Genomic DNA, 13129 nt, shown 5'->3' with positions numbered 1-13129 from the left:
AGGTAGACAGGATGGAGAAGCGAAGGATCAGAGCTCACCCACTGCTGTTTAGCAGTGTTTATCCATGCAAGAGCGTTCTAACGTACAAAAAGATGCAGTGGTTTTCAGTTGGAGATGCTGCAGTAGGTCAGCACACCTGGAAGGATGGTGCAGCCTGGGGAAAGCTCAGCCGCCACCTGCTCTTATCCAAGCGGGCTTTTGCCCCTTGCTAACATACCCCAAATCCATTTTTGCTTTCATTTGTATTTGGGGAACATTGCCCACAAACCATGCTCCTCAGGCAGTTGCTTCTGCTTATAGCAGTACTGATCTTGTGCCCATCCATTTTTGCTGAAGCTTAGCAGCAGATTCTGAATCAAATGTTACTCCTCCAAAGTTTTTACAGGAAATGAGCAAGACTTAAAACAGAGAAAAAGCAGTGCAGCGAAAGCTCATGGTGAAATACCTAAAACCATACTGTAAGCCATTTTTCCCCTGTATGTAAGTACGAACGAGACAAAAGATTCTGTGTCAGTAAAGTCTAACAATATACAGCAGCACCTTGGAAGCAAATTAAGATGAGCTGAATGAGTTGAGGAATAAACCAGCACGAAGGCCTTGGCTACCTGTACGAACCATTCAGCACGGCTTCAACGACTTCAGGTTCAGCCCAGAGGAGACCGTGGCTTTTTTCCCCCAGCAGGCAATAATATTTCAGCAATAAAGGCCATGGAAGTTCAGCACTTAGCCTTACTCCGAGTCCTGCCACGCCGAGTCTACCCCACACAGCCAGCAATGGGCACCAGGGGATGATCTGTTAGGAAGATCCCTCAGATATGCAAACATTTATCTTCCCGAGTATTCACCAACTGCACAAACATCAAAAGTCTTTTTGGCAGAACTTTCAGCCACTTTATTGAACAGTTTTTTCACTGCTCCTTAAAAAAAAGTAAGACAGACTGCTGGCTCAGAGAAATAGGCTAAAAAACTTTATTGTTCCACCTTTGTCAGAGTTTCTTTTCTAATGATAGGCGTTTCTATAACTGAAGTTAATGTCAGGCCTCTAAGAAGCTGAGGTTTCTAATGTGGAGTAGCAAAAAAAACCCTCCGGCAGCTGCACGGTGGGATTAGGGTCAGTTAGATCTTCCACCTCCTTTTCCTGCATTCCTTGTCCTCATTTCATGCCAAGCTTTCACCAGCGGCTCTCTGTTCTTCCATATGAGCTCATGGCCGTAAGTCACATACCACCTGGGAGAGAAAATGCCAGTCAGAACTAATTGCAACTTCTCTGCAGCCAAGCAACAGACCTGCTGGTAAGGCAAACAACTGCTTGCAAGAGCAGACAAGATAAACCAAGGCAGAAGTAGCATTTTTGGAAGGTGGCAATGTTAGCTAAGCTGCTTGTCCTTCCAACTCCTGCTGGAGTGCTCTGGATTGATTTACACTCACGCTGATACTGATGTGGTTTTGTACAAGTGATTACACAAGGGAGGTTATGGAGGATAGCGTGGGGGAGAGGTGGAGCCACATAACGAAATAATCACTGAATAGAATGTATACATGAGAGAGAAGGAAAGGTGCTTGTAAAACTTGAGTGCAGCTCTGAAAAAAGCATTGAATTGTTGGTGTATTTGTGACTGCATTTTTAGCTGTCATAAATACATTACCTGCAAATTTTCAAATGCAACGTACAGAGCTGCAACACATATTCATCTCAAAGAAAAATGTGATCACTTCTCTTTACCAGACTCTTCTAAGACCTGCCCTTACCAGAGAGGAATATGAAAAGTAGTGTTTTGCTCCATCAAATAGCATTACTGTGCTTTGTATCTGTTGTAGTTTCCACGGGGAGGAGGCATTACTTTTGGAGTGACCTACTTAAATGCAGCCCAAGGCAGATGCTCTTCACTCAGTGCCACCCAGGCAAGCCAAAAGGTTGGACAGCCACAAGAAGTGAATCTGTATTACTATGAGAAACTGAGAAGGGAAGGAAAGCTGGCTGTGCAGAGTGAAACTTCCTGCCAAGCAGCAGCAAAGGCAAACCTGCCTGGAGACCAAACTAAGCACCCTCCAACCAGACTGTAGCTTTCAGGAACTGTGAGAACAAACATTTAGTAACTGCTGTGCACTGTGACCTCAGGGAAAGTGGAAGTGGAACAGTGTTCTACACACTACCACAGGAGCCCAGGTTCCCTGGAAACCTAGGGAATGCTGCAGAATAAACCCACTGGACACACTTCTACAACAAGCTGTCAACTCATTCTTTATCTGGTCTACTCAGACATCAGGTAGGCTTTTAGCCTGTGTTTAAAAACACTCCTAGCAATGTGTGTGCAAGTTAGGACAGCAGTGAGTGCAAAACTCATTAGCTCATGTGGTTCCAACACGAACAATGCAGATCTGTTTGCTACAAACTCATTTCTAGTAGTTCTTCACAATTAGGCTACAATACAAAAGCAGCAACACTGAAACACAGCATTAGGGGCTGCTTGAAGAATGTGGCCTCAGTTCATACTCATTCAACTCTAAACTGGTAATCAGAAATAAACATTTCAGACACAAGAATTTTCTCAACTGTTCAACTCCAGAAGCATTTTAATTTGTTATACCATGTTTTGTGAGAATCTGTTCTGCCCTGTGACTCTTCAGCGTGCTGGAGAGCAGGACAAAGAAAGCCAGCCCAGCTTACAGCGACAGGACAGTCAGACATCCAACCAAGGACAGCCCAGCTCAACTTCCTTCAGCTCTAAGATCTGATAACAGTACTTTTCCACACAATTTTAAGACATTCTAAGAATAACACTGACTCCTCTTCAGTGCTATTCATACGAAAACAAATAAATAAGAACAATCCCCAAACTTCAGAGGTAAGGTATGTGTGTGTGTGTGGGGTGGGGGGTGTGTGAAAATCTGCCTAGGAGGGATTTCAATGTGACACTTACATTCCGAACAGAGCTCCCCCGAGATGTGCTGCATGGTCAAAAAATCTCCAGCCCAGAGCAAGCCCTGCAGTGTCAAATGCAATGATGGCTTTTAAAGCCTGCAAAAGAAGAGAACATGGAACAGACAGGATCAGACACAGTATGTAATGGCCACTGTAAATATTCTAGCAGAGACTAAAGATCCGGATTAAAAAGTACCTCATAACCTTCATATCAAAGCAATTGCTGTAAAAATGTGTTTTGTGAATGGATGTAAGCTGCTGGCTGTACTGTGCTTTCCAAATACAGTCATGAGGAGGTGAGGAATAATGCTGAGGAGGAACATGGGCTTCCCAGATAATGGCTCATTACAGGAGACCAGCAGGAAGAAAATGAATGTTAGGACAATGTGTTCTTTAATTAGAATCTCTCTCCTTGATGACATGTGACAAGTTAGAATAGCAGCTGTGTTGCTGTATCAGCTTTGTTATTTTAAAAGCCTGTTACAATATACATGAGTTAGGCTACAGGAGCACTTAACATTTAGAAATTGAAGGGTAGGAGTTCTTAGTAAAGGCTGAAAATACCCTGTGGGTTGCACCATTCCAGCTGGTGCTGTTCTTGTGTTACTGCTGTAATGTGAACTTCCTCATGGCAGTGCTGGCTGTGGCTCTGCCAGCATTTCTACCCTGGTGATCTTTTACAGGAAAGATGCAATTAAAGGCTAGCATGCAAAAAAAACAAAACCAAAACAGCCCACATCCACCCAAACAGAAGCGCAAGAAAAACACACGGGCTACATTTATCACACAAACACAGCTGACAGAGTTCAACAAAATATTACAACCACAAATCTTGAAATGACAAAGCTTAACTGCTCTAAGTAACATAAGAAAACAACTGTAAGTAGTGGACTAAAGAGGATTAACTTATTCTCCCTGTTCACTGCAGGGCAGTTGGACTAGATGGCCTTTAAAGGTCCCTTCCAACTCAAATTATTCCACCATTCTGTGATTCAAGCAAGTCAAACAGACACAAAAACCTTTTCCTAAATGGTGCAGTGGCTGTGTCTAAAAGCATTTAAAGAAGATCCATCACTGAAGGAAAGCCCCAGCAGTTAATTTCTAATCCCAAAGGTGTTCTTTTAAGTATCACTGGGAAGTGTCCAAACCAGGAGGCAGGCGTTCCTAGACTAGGAGTGTTACTGCCCTTGAAGTGAAACTCTGCCTTGCCAGTCTTGAAGAATTTTTCTCCAAAAACAGAGTCTAGATATTAGGTGAAGTTCACCTTGTTAACAAGGGTAACTCTGTTAACAAGTGCTGCCACACAAAGTACCACCCACCAGAAAGACATCAGAACAGTGTGTGCACATTCCCCCAACAGATTCACCTGAGTCCTTCCTACCTTCCCTCACCTCTGAGTATCTGACTTCAAACAAATCCATGCAGGATGGAGCCTAGGATAACTGAGCTGACGGCACACGTGTGCATGAGACTGCTAGGCTGCATTCAGTCAGCACCAGCCCCCAGGACTTCCATGAGTTTGTAGCCTTTTTCAAAGCCAATTTAACACCTCAGAGACGTGAATGAAGATGCTCTGAGGTGAAGGGCAGTTAGAGGAAAAACACTTTTCTTTGAGGTTCAAAGGTACTTACGTTTCCTGCTGTAAACGTGAACATGGGAAGAAATATGATGGCTAATTTTGCTTCTGGCATCTTTGTACAGACAGCTGCAAGGACGGTCATGATGGCTCCTGACTGAAAACACATTAAAACACATGGGAGTAAGCCGAGATGTGACATGTGGGAAAGAAAGAATTCTGCACCCGAATCTTTTTTCTTTTGGTTTTAGTTTTTCTAAATGCTACATCACATAGTACCACAGAAAATCTGAGAACCAGAAGACTATTTAAAGACAACCAACATTACTGTGCTTTCAGCAGGAAACTCTAGCAATCTGTATGCACACATTAATCACAGACATCTTAGATAATGGAAAACAAAGCAGGGAAAGTAACAGAGGGACAGGAACAAGAAATCTTTTGTCAATGCTGGTCTGTACTAAACCGACTGCAGGCTTTTGTATCCATGGAAATGTTCAAAGCAAAAGATGTGAATACCACAAACTGATGCAGTGTTGCAATTTCAGTAAGCTCATATTAATAAATCTAATAGAAATTATTGCAGACACAATTTATTCATAAGATAAAGGGAAAACACGCAGCAGTAACAAAAATTCTAATTTAGAAACTGCTCATTAAATTATTCCTTCCCATTGAAAGCAAGAACCCAACTGCTATGTTTTTCAAAATTTAGGAAAATAAGTGGAGAAGTGTGTAAAACTCACAAAGGTCATGCTGACTTCAACATCACAGTTTGTTAGGTGTTTTAAAACACTGCACTACTGAAAATACTTGCACAGAACAACCACATCACCTTCTCAGCCCACCTCATACCTTCCAAACAGTGGGACTTCTGCCCAGAGGGCTGCTCTTTCTGCACTGTGCTCCCTAGGGGTTGCACCAGCAGCACGTGCCATCTGAATGCATGATCTCTTTCACAAGTGTTGTTTTTCAATTAGAGAAGATCATGACACACAACTGTGTAATAACACAAGTTACAGAACTGAACTGCTCAGTGCCAAGACCTGCTCTCAGGTGCTCATTTACAGTCCACTATGACTGCTGTTAGCTCTGGGCTGTCACTGCAAGAGAGTTTAAATAACTGAAGAATATCCAAGCTCCCACCTGGTTACCTGGGCTTTGGTAACCCTTCCCAGTTAGTTTTCATGATCCAGAATATTTTCTTTTAAGCAGATTAAAGAATAGAACAGGCCACACAGCTTCACATACATAAGATCTCCTACATTCTGAGATACTCACAGCTCCAAGGGATGGTTCAAACTTCCCCGTAGCCATTTTAGCAACATAACTGACAAAAGTGGAGATAACCCCTAGAAAGGAAAAGGGCCCATTAGAAACAACATCACCAGCGCTGACAAGGATCAGAAAGCTCAACAACATTCCTTAAATTTTGCTAAAGAAAGTAGTGTAGGGCTTTTGTTTTGTTTTTGAACTTGAATAAACAGTCTGCTTTTCCCAGGTAAACCCCCTGAGTCCACACCACAAGTATTTTGGTTTGGTAACCATGATTGAGAAAAGAGAAACTTGTATTCTCAGAGTAGAACAGTGGAAGCCCAATTCCTTACAGCCATCAGCCCTTTGTGTGACAGCAAGTAAGCAGTGTCACACAGCAGAGCAACGCCTCCCACTGCACAGCTGCCATCTGTCACTGCACACTTATTAACCATGCACACTTTACGTGCACAGACTTGTTTTCAAAATGTTGCAAATGTATGTATTTCACCTTACCAGCGGAAAGATACACTGCAATGAACTGCTCACATCCCAGAAGAGAGACAACACTGCTGGAAAAGCTCCATAAAACATACATGTTTGCTGCCATGTGGAAAAGAGAGAAGTGGCTAAACGTAGAGAGCAGCATGGGAGAACACAGGGCTTCTGCAAAAGAGGAAAACAATAAATGAAAAACAAAGTCAGTGTTCCAATTTGTTTCAGCATGCATGTCACACAGACTAAGAGTTTATCAAACGACACTACAGGTTAATTGTACTTTGAATCCTCAAACACAAACTATGTAATAAACCCACAAATGTAACAAGTTTCAAATTCCAAAACCTTCTGAAAGGCAGAACATATGCCTGAGATATGCAAGCTGTACCAACAGCTACTTTAGGTACCTATTAGGGAACGTTTCACTTAAAAAATCAATCTTGAAACACTTTTTGCGTGCTTTGGAAAGAATTATATATACACACATAATAGTGAAAGATTATTAGCATCTCCAGATGAACTTCTATATGAAATTATTTTGCTAGGGAAATTGATTCATTAGAAGTACCAGCTCTCCTCACTGCAACAATAGCCTTGAAAACATAAAAAGGCTGAACAGCAGGTTTAAAGATCAACACCGTTTCAAATGGAGTGTTTGGAGTGACTGATCTGGATTAAAGCTGTCTTTGATGCTAGAGACTATGCAGGGAAATCACTGAGTTTCCACCTCAGCAAAAATTAAGAGGACAGCAGAAACTACTTTCCCAATGCATATCTGTTTCATCCTTTCAATGCTTTTCTCTACAGTGGAAAAGAAAGCTCATCGTTGTGTTATTTAATACTGGTAGCTTCTTTTCCCGAGCTCAAAACACTTCACACAAAGCGGAAGCTGAGGGTATTTGTTTAGTTTTATGTGGCTGGTTGTTTTTGTGATCCAAAGCCCAGCTTTGAAATGAGGAGACTGTACATAACATACAGACTAAGGTCTGTATGAACACTGGGATATCAGCATTCTGTGCAGGGAAGCAGTAGGGCTTGGTGTCACTAACTTCAGCATCTCTTCACCTTTAGAAAGGCAAGAACTTCAGCCCACTGAATGCAGGAGAAGGCCAGACGTCAGACAACTATACTGACACTACAATACTTAGAAAAGCACCAATGCTGGGGTTTATTTTTGACTAAAATACAAAATCAGATCAATCTAGACAACACGATGCTTGGGCACGACTGGGCTTACTTGCAGCTTCATCACCAGCAAGCACAGCATCATCCCAAGCTTTACAGGATGTTCAAAGGCCCTGATATACCAATACAGAAAAGTCACTCAAATTAGTGTTTACTTACTGGAAGATGGATCTGAGGTGAAATATGTAAACATAATCCGTCGCATACCGGGCAGCCTCCATAGACAGAATATGAAGACATTTGCAGCTATAATACCTAGTAAGAAGACAAGCAGTACAGAAACAGACTATGAATTTAAACATGCTGTAATACTGTAATCAAAAGTATGCCTGTAGTAACCATTTCTCCCCTCACTATTTCTTACTTTATAGAGTTTAGAAAAAGCAGTGAGAAATACAGAAAGTTCTACTTACAAACCTTATAAACAGAACAGACAACTTCAGCTGCTTATTTTAACATACAGTTTAACAAATGCAGTAAAGCTGTACTAAAGACACTCAGCACACCTCTATTGCACTGTAGAACCAGTGAATGAAGAACCAGCTGTTTCTTGCCTCTCTATCTGCTTCTTCCCAAATACCACCAGCAGGCTGACAGAGGCATTCAACCATGCATGGAGAGAAGGCTACAGGAACCATACTGATACTGCATGGCAACGGCTGAGTCCTGTCCTGAACCACTGATTGAGCACCTGGGGAAAGGACCCTGTCAGCCCTGTCAGCACAGCTGAAGGCAATGCAGCTGTGGGACAGGAAGGGGTGCAGCCTGGCTGCATCTCTCTCAGACCTCATTGAAGGGCTGACTGCCACTGGAGGAAGACCCCTGACTGTGTGTTCCTCTCTTGTAGAGACCTTCCTGTGAGCCTAGATGTTCAAAGACAGGTGAGCACCTTTCATTTGCCTTTGAAACACCATTCCATCTGCACTAGTTCCTTTGCTGTTATACTCATTTCACTCATTAATCTTTCCAATTGCAACAAACATGCAGTACACATTCTTCCCATTTCATAGGGGAGTATGGTTTTCAGGGAATTGTAATGACACTGGTTAGGCATTAAGTATAAGAAGCTGGCTTGGTATTGCTAAGGTCCAGTCCTCTTTGTGAGATAGCAAATGCACAGCTTTTTACTTCACAGATGTTTACTGTGATCTTATTTAAGAACACGAATGCTTAAAAACAGTAATGAAGCAAATTGATTGTTTCTTGTTTGGAGTGCTTTCTTTATTACTATTGAAGCACACTGGCTTTACTGTTCTGAAATTGTTGACAGTTCTGTAACACCCTGATGCAACACACAAGGAAAGTGTTTCCTCTAGTAAGAAAGCCTACCTTGCTACAGCAAATACCCAAATGGCTGACCAGCTAGAACTTAGCATGTCAGATTATCTAAGTGATGAGAGATGATCTAGAATGCAGAATGAGTCTTTGCTCCCCAGACACAATATCATACTTCCATCTGAGTCATCACCTGGCATGCTTATTGAAGAATAATTAAAAGCACTCTATAATGTAGGTAGGTAAATGACACAGCATAGCGTTACATAAGTTATTACTAGCAGCCTTTTAACACAAACTGTAAGCTATCTAACACTGGATATTGTTCAGCTATTTTATTTGCATCAATTTCTCCCCAAACATTACCTCTGCTTTGGGGATTTTGGGTAATGTTAACCTAACCAGTCAAAACCACGTCCCAACCAAAGGGAGGAACACCACATAGCTGCTGCTTGTTTGCAACGCTACGTCTGTAAAACAGCAAAAAATTATCACAGAATTATCACATCCATCTGTTGGTGAAATAATAAAACAAATACATAGTATTCCTCCTTGTGGTGGCAAACAGTCATGTTAACAGGCTAGGTAACTCCAGTCAGCTTCAGCTGGATGAGAAAGCCCCACAGTTTAGGGCATCTCATGTCTACCTAATATTCAAGATAACTCTTACAGAATTGCACAAAGAAAGAGAAAAGCACAGAATTAGCTCATACTCCCTCTAAAAGTATTTGCTGTTTCTCACAGCTCCTCAGAGAAACGTTACGGGAGAGGATTCTAGCTAACTTTCATAATTTACTTACAGAGATGCAATATTTTTATGCACACAAAATACTTAGTGAGAAGGAAGTGTAGCAGAAATAGTGCATGTGCAAGCGTAAGTTCACACATGCTTGGTGCCTAACAACATAAATGCAGTAAGAAAGCCATCTGTTTCAACATACTGTACCTGTTTGCCATATTTCTCTTCCTGTCAATGTCTAATACTTGTAAGCTAACACAAACCTGTCACAGTCCGCTGACCCTCAGTCAGGTTATTCCACCAGCTGTTAACCTGAAACAGAATTGGTATTTATCACTGCTGCTGCAGAGCATTTGCAATTTCAAAAACAGTCACAGGAGATTATGAATGGAAGGTATATGTTTGAAAGTTGTCTAGTCAATTAGGTGAGATTTCTGTACTTCTTACTGGTTCGGCTATTTAAGTCGGCATTTCCTTACTAAAGTGTGGTTATCTACCCTCCTTCCTGACAGATCTGTGGTTATCTACCCTCCTTCCTGACAGATCTAAAGGCAGATCAAGAATTTCTTCAAAAAAGAGAACAGGGTAATATCACTTTGTACAACTCCACAGGTTACCTCTGCTTGTACTGAAGAAGGATCTAGTCCATAATGCTCACTTTAGCAGATGAGCCAAAGTTAGCATAAATCCAGCCCTAAGCCTCACTCCAACGCTAACAACACACCACCCACCTTTCAGAGATTCCACTTTTGTGCCAGGGTCACTTTTGCAGAGGTGGCCCACAAGACGTGGACACCATTCCCTCTTGTGTCCAGCTCACCCAGCCCTCCTTCAAGTTTAAAACCCCTGAAAAAGTTTATTTTGAGCTCACTCAGCCCACACATAAATTCCATCCCCTTTTCCCTTTGTGAGCTTTCAGAATGGCTTTGGACAAATATTTAATTGACTGCTCAATGACTTTCCAGCTGTATTAATGAGCACATAGTCAGATAAATCAGTTATAGGCTGGGAAGCAGGTGCAATACTACTATTAAGCTATTTTCTATCCGATACCAGCGTTACAGCACTGCGGTTTTGGCTTAATGCTCTAGCCCAGGACACAGATGGTACCGTGCATCCAACCAACTCCTCTGGTATGAAGACACTACAGTAACATCACTTTGTTATAATACTAGAAGTAGAATGCACTCGGAATCTAATGGGAGAACAAAGAACTTTGAAAGTGGAGCTCACCTACTGAGGAGAGAGGTTGGGAATTCAAACCTATGAATAGGGTAGTTTTGTTTTACTTCTAGAAAGCTAACCAGCAGGTCTTCCTCCCCAGGTTTTGAAGGAAAACAAAAGTATAAAGCTGAAATGATTTAAGACAAAGGTGTATGCGCTGAGCAGTTCGTGCCCATTGGATGCTTTTCACTGTGCACCACAATGTGCACCGTGGCAAAACTGGCACTGCCAAACGCATTCCGGGATCCTGTGCTGCTCCAGTGCACACAGCCCTGCCTCCCAGAGAAAGAAGACTGAGCAGGCGTGGGCTGCCACCAGCCACAGCAGGGACCTCAGCACATACCGGTGTTACTTTAGATTTAAATGCACCTAACTGACAATAAAACGGGCTGGTAGCTTTTGGGATGCCAACTAACTGCACGAGTATTGCACTACTTATGCTGCTGTTTACAGCCCAATTCTAAAGTGATGCATGTGGAAGAGTAAGCTTTCCTTACAAATGCCTCCTGAATCCTCATATTTGTAGAGTAGAATTAAAAATACCAATGCAATTCAGAAGCCAGAAGATTAAACGACTCATGCTCGAGATTCAGAACGTGAGCCAGCTCTGTCATCTTTGGGAGCCGACGTCTGGAATGCTTAGGAATGGCAGTTGTTACAGTTTTTCCAGCGCCGGAGAAGCAGAATGTACCTACGTTAGATATTTACAAGCCACTACCGTGGCGCTCTTCTCCCTTCGCCGGCCCCACCCCGCGGCCCCGCACCTGTTTCCTGAAGCTCCCCCTCTTCTGCGGCCGAATCCTATCCAGCCAGTCGGCCCGCGCCTCCTCGAAGTAGCTCTGGACCCGGGACTTGAGCGCCTCGTACTGCCAGATGGCCGCCGCGCCGAAGGCCGTGCCTGTGAACTGTGCCAACGGTCAGCAAGCGAGGCCCCGCGCCCGGGCCCTCCCCCGGCCGCCACTCACCCCCACCGCGAAGAGCAGCGGCTTCACCAGGCGGCGCGGAGAGGGGCGGCCCCCGCGGGCGGGCGGCGGCGGGTACAGGCTGCGGCGGGGCGGCGGCGGGGCGGGCCGCGCCTCGGCACTGCCGGCGGGGGTCTGGGGCTCCTCGCTCCGCGGCCGCGCCCGCCGGAAGCCCCGCCGCTGCTCCAGTAGCACCGTCAGCCTGCGGGGAAAGAGCGGACAGTCACCTCACCGCAACGCACCGCCGCTGCATCCGCCGCCACCCGCCCCGCCCGGCAGTACCTATGCGCCCGCGGGTCCCAGGCGCGGGCCCAGCACCGCCACGCCATGTTGGGCGCCTCCCCGCGCCGAGCACTTCCGGGGCGGCCGCCGCTATCTTGGGGGCGTGGTGCCGGTCGTGCCCGCAGCCACATTGGGAAGGTCGGCCCCGGCCGCCATGTTGGGTGCGGCGGCCCCTCCCGGCGTGCCCGGGCGGTGCGAGCTGTGCACGTGATGTCAGCGCTCCGTTTTTCTAACAAAACCAAAATATTTTTTTTTAATTTAAAGTTTGTTTTAGCTTTGGAATTCAGAATATTTTATTACTTTTTTCCTCTTTTTTCTCCAGAGACCTTATCAGGAGCGTGGTCAGGGAACTGGAGCTCCTCCCCTACGAAGACAAGCTGAGGGAGCTGGGCTTGTTCAGCCTGGAGAAAAGAAGGCTGCAGGGTGACCTCATTGCAGCATTTCAGTACCTAAACGGAGCCTGCAGACAGGAGGGGAATCAACTCTTTGAAAGGGCAAATAACTGCAGGACGAGGGGAAATGGTTCTAAGTTGAGGGAGGGAAGATTGAGGTTGGATGTCAGAGGGAAGTTCTTTACAGAGAGAGTGGTGAGGTGCTGGAACAGCTGCCCAGAGAGGCTGTGATGCCCCGTCCATCCCTGGAGGTGTTCAAGGCCAGGTTGGATGGGGCCCTGGGCAGCCTGGCCTGGTATGAAATGGGGAGGTTGGTGGCCCTGCATGTGGCAGGGGGTTGGAGGTTCATGATCCTTGAGGTCCCTTCCAACCCTGGCCATTCTGTGATTCTGTGATCCTTGGGGTCCCTTCCAGCCCAAGCCATCCTATGAATTGAATTGAAATGTCGCCTAGTTTTGGCCCCCATGTGCCTTTTACTGTTGAGGAATGCTTGCATCCAGCATGTGGAGCTTGTGGATGTTATGTTACCTCTAGTAGGCACATTAGGACTGGGCTGTCATTTTAAGAGTGGAGGAAGGATTCCTGCAGTGGTATCCCTAGTCCTTCTGAAAGTGGTAGAATTTAGGTGCTGGCTCAAGGATGGTTGCTCATTTGTTTTTTTGTGGAATCCAGCTTTTAAGCTTCCTCACTTTGAAGCATGCAGTGTTTTACATTGCAGTATTTTGATGAGTACTTTGTGTTAACAGCTATGTGCTACCCACCACTGGAGGTTTATAGTTTCATCTGCCTACTGTCAGGAGTGAATTGTGACCACATGGC

General features: G+C 44.5%; 1 protein-coding gene across 1 annotated transcript; it reads right to left on the bottom strand.

Moving 5' to 3' along the window:
- Nucleotides 1–1001: 1001 nt before the first annotated feature.
- On the bottom strand, nt 1002–11997 carry PARL (presenilin associated rhomboid like). The gene is made up of 10 exons (XM_079539622.1): nt 11919–11997; nt 11640–11838; nt 11439–11579; nt 9714–9762; nt 7596–7691; nt 6270–6419; nt 5781–5851; nt 4555–4656; nt 2922–3019; nt 1002–1227 (listed from the first exon to the last, which is right to left on the bottom strand). Exons 1-10 carry the CDS (start codon nt 11963–11965, stop codon nt 1113–1115), a joined length of 1068 nt encoding a protein of 355 aa, XP_079395748.1. The 5' UTR covers nt 11966–11997; the 3' UTR covers nt 1002–1112.
- Between the last annotated feature and the right edge of the window lie 1132 nt (nt 11998–13129).

Source organism: Tetrao urogallus (assembly GCF_951394365.1).
Source record: "Tetrao urogallus genome assembly, chromosome: 9".
NCBI classification, from domain to species: domain Eukaryota; kingdom Metazoa; phylum Chordata; class Aves; order Galliformes; family Phasianidae; genus Tetrao; species Tetrao urogallus.
This window is presented reverse-complemented; position numbering and strand designations above follow the sequence as displayed.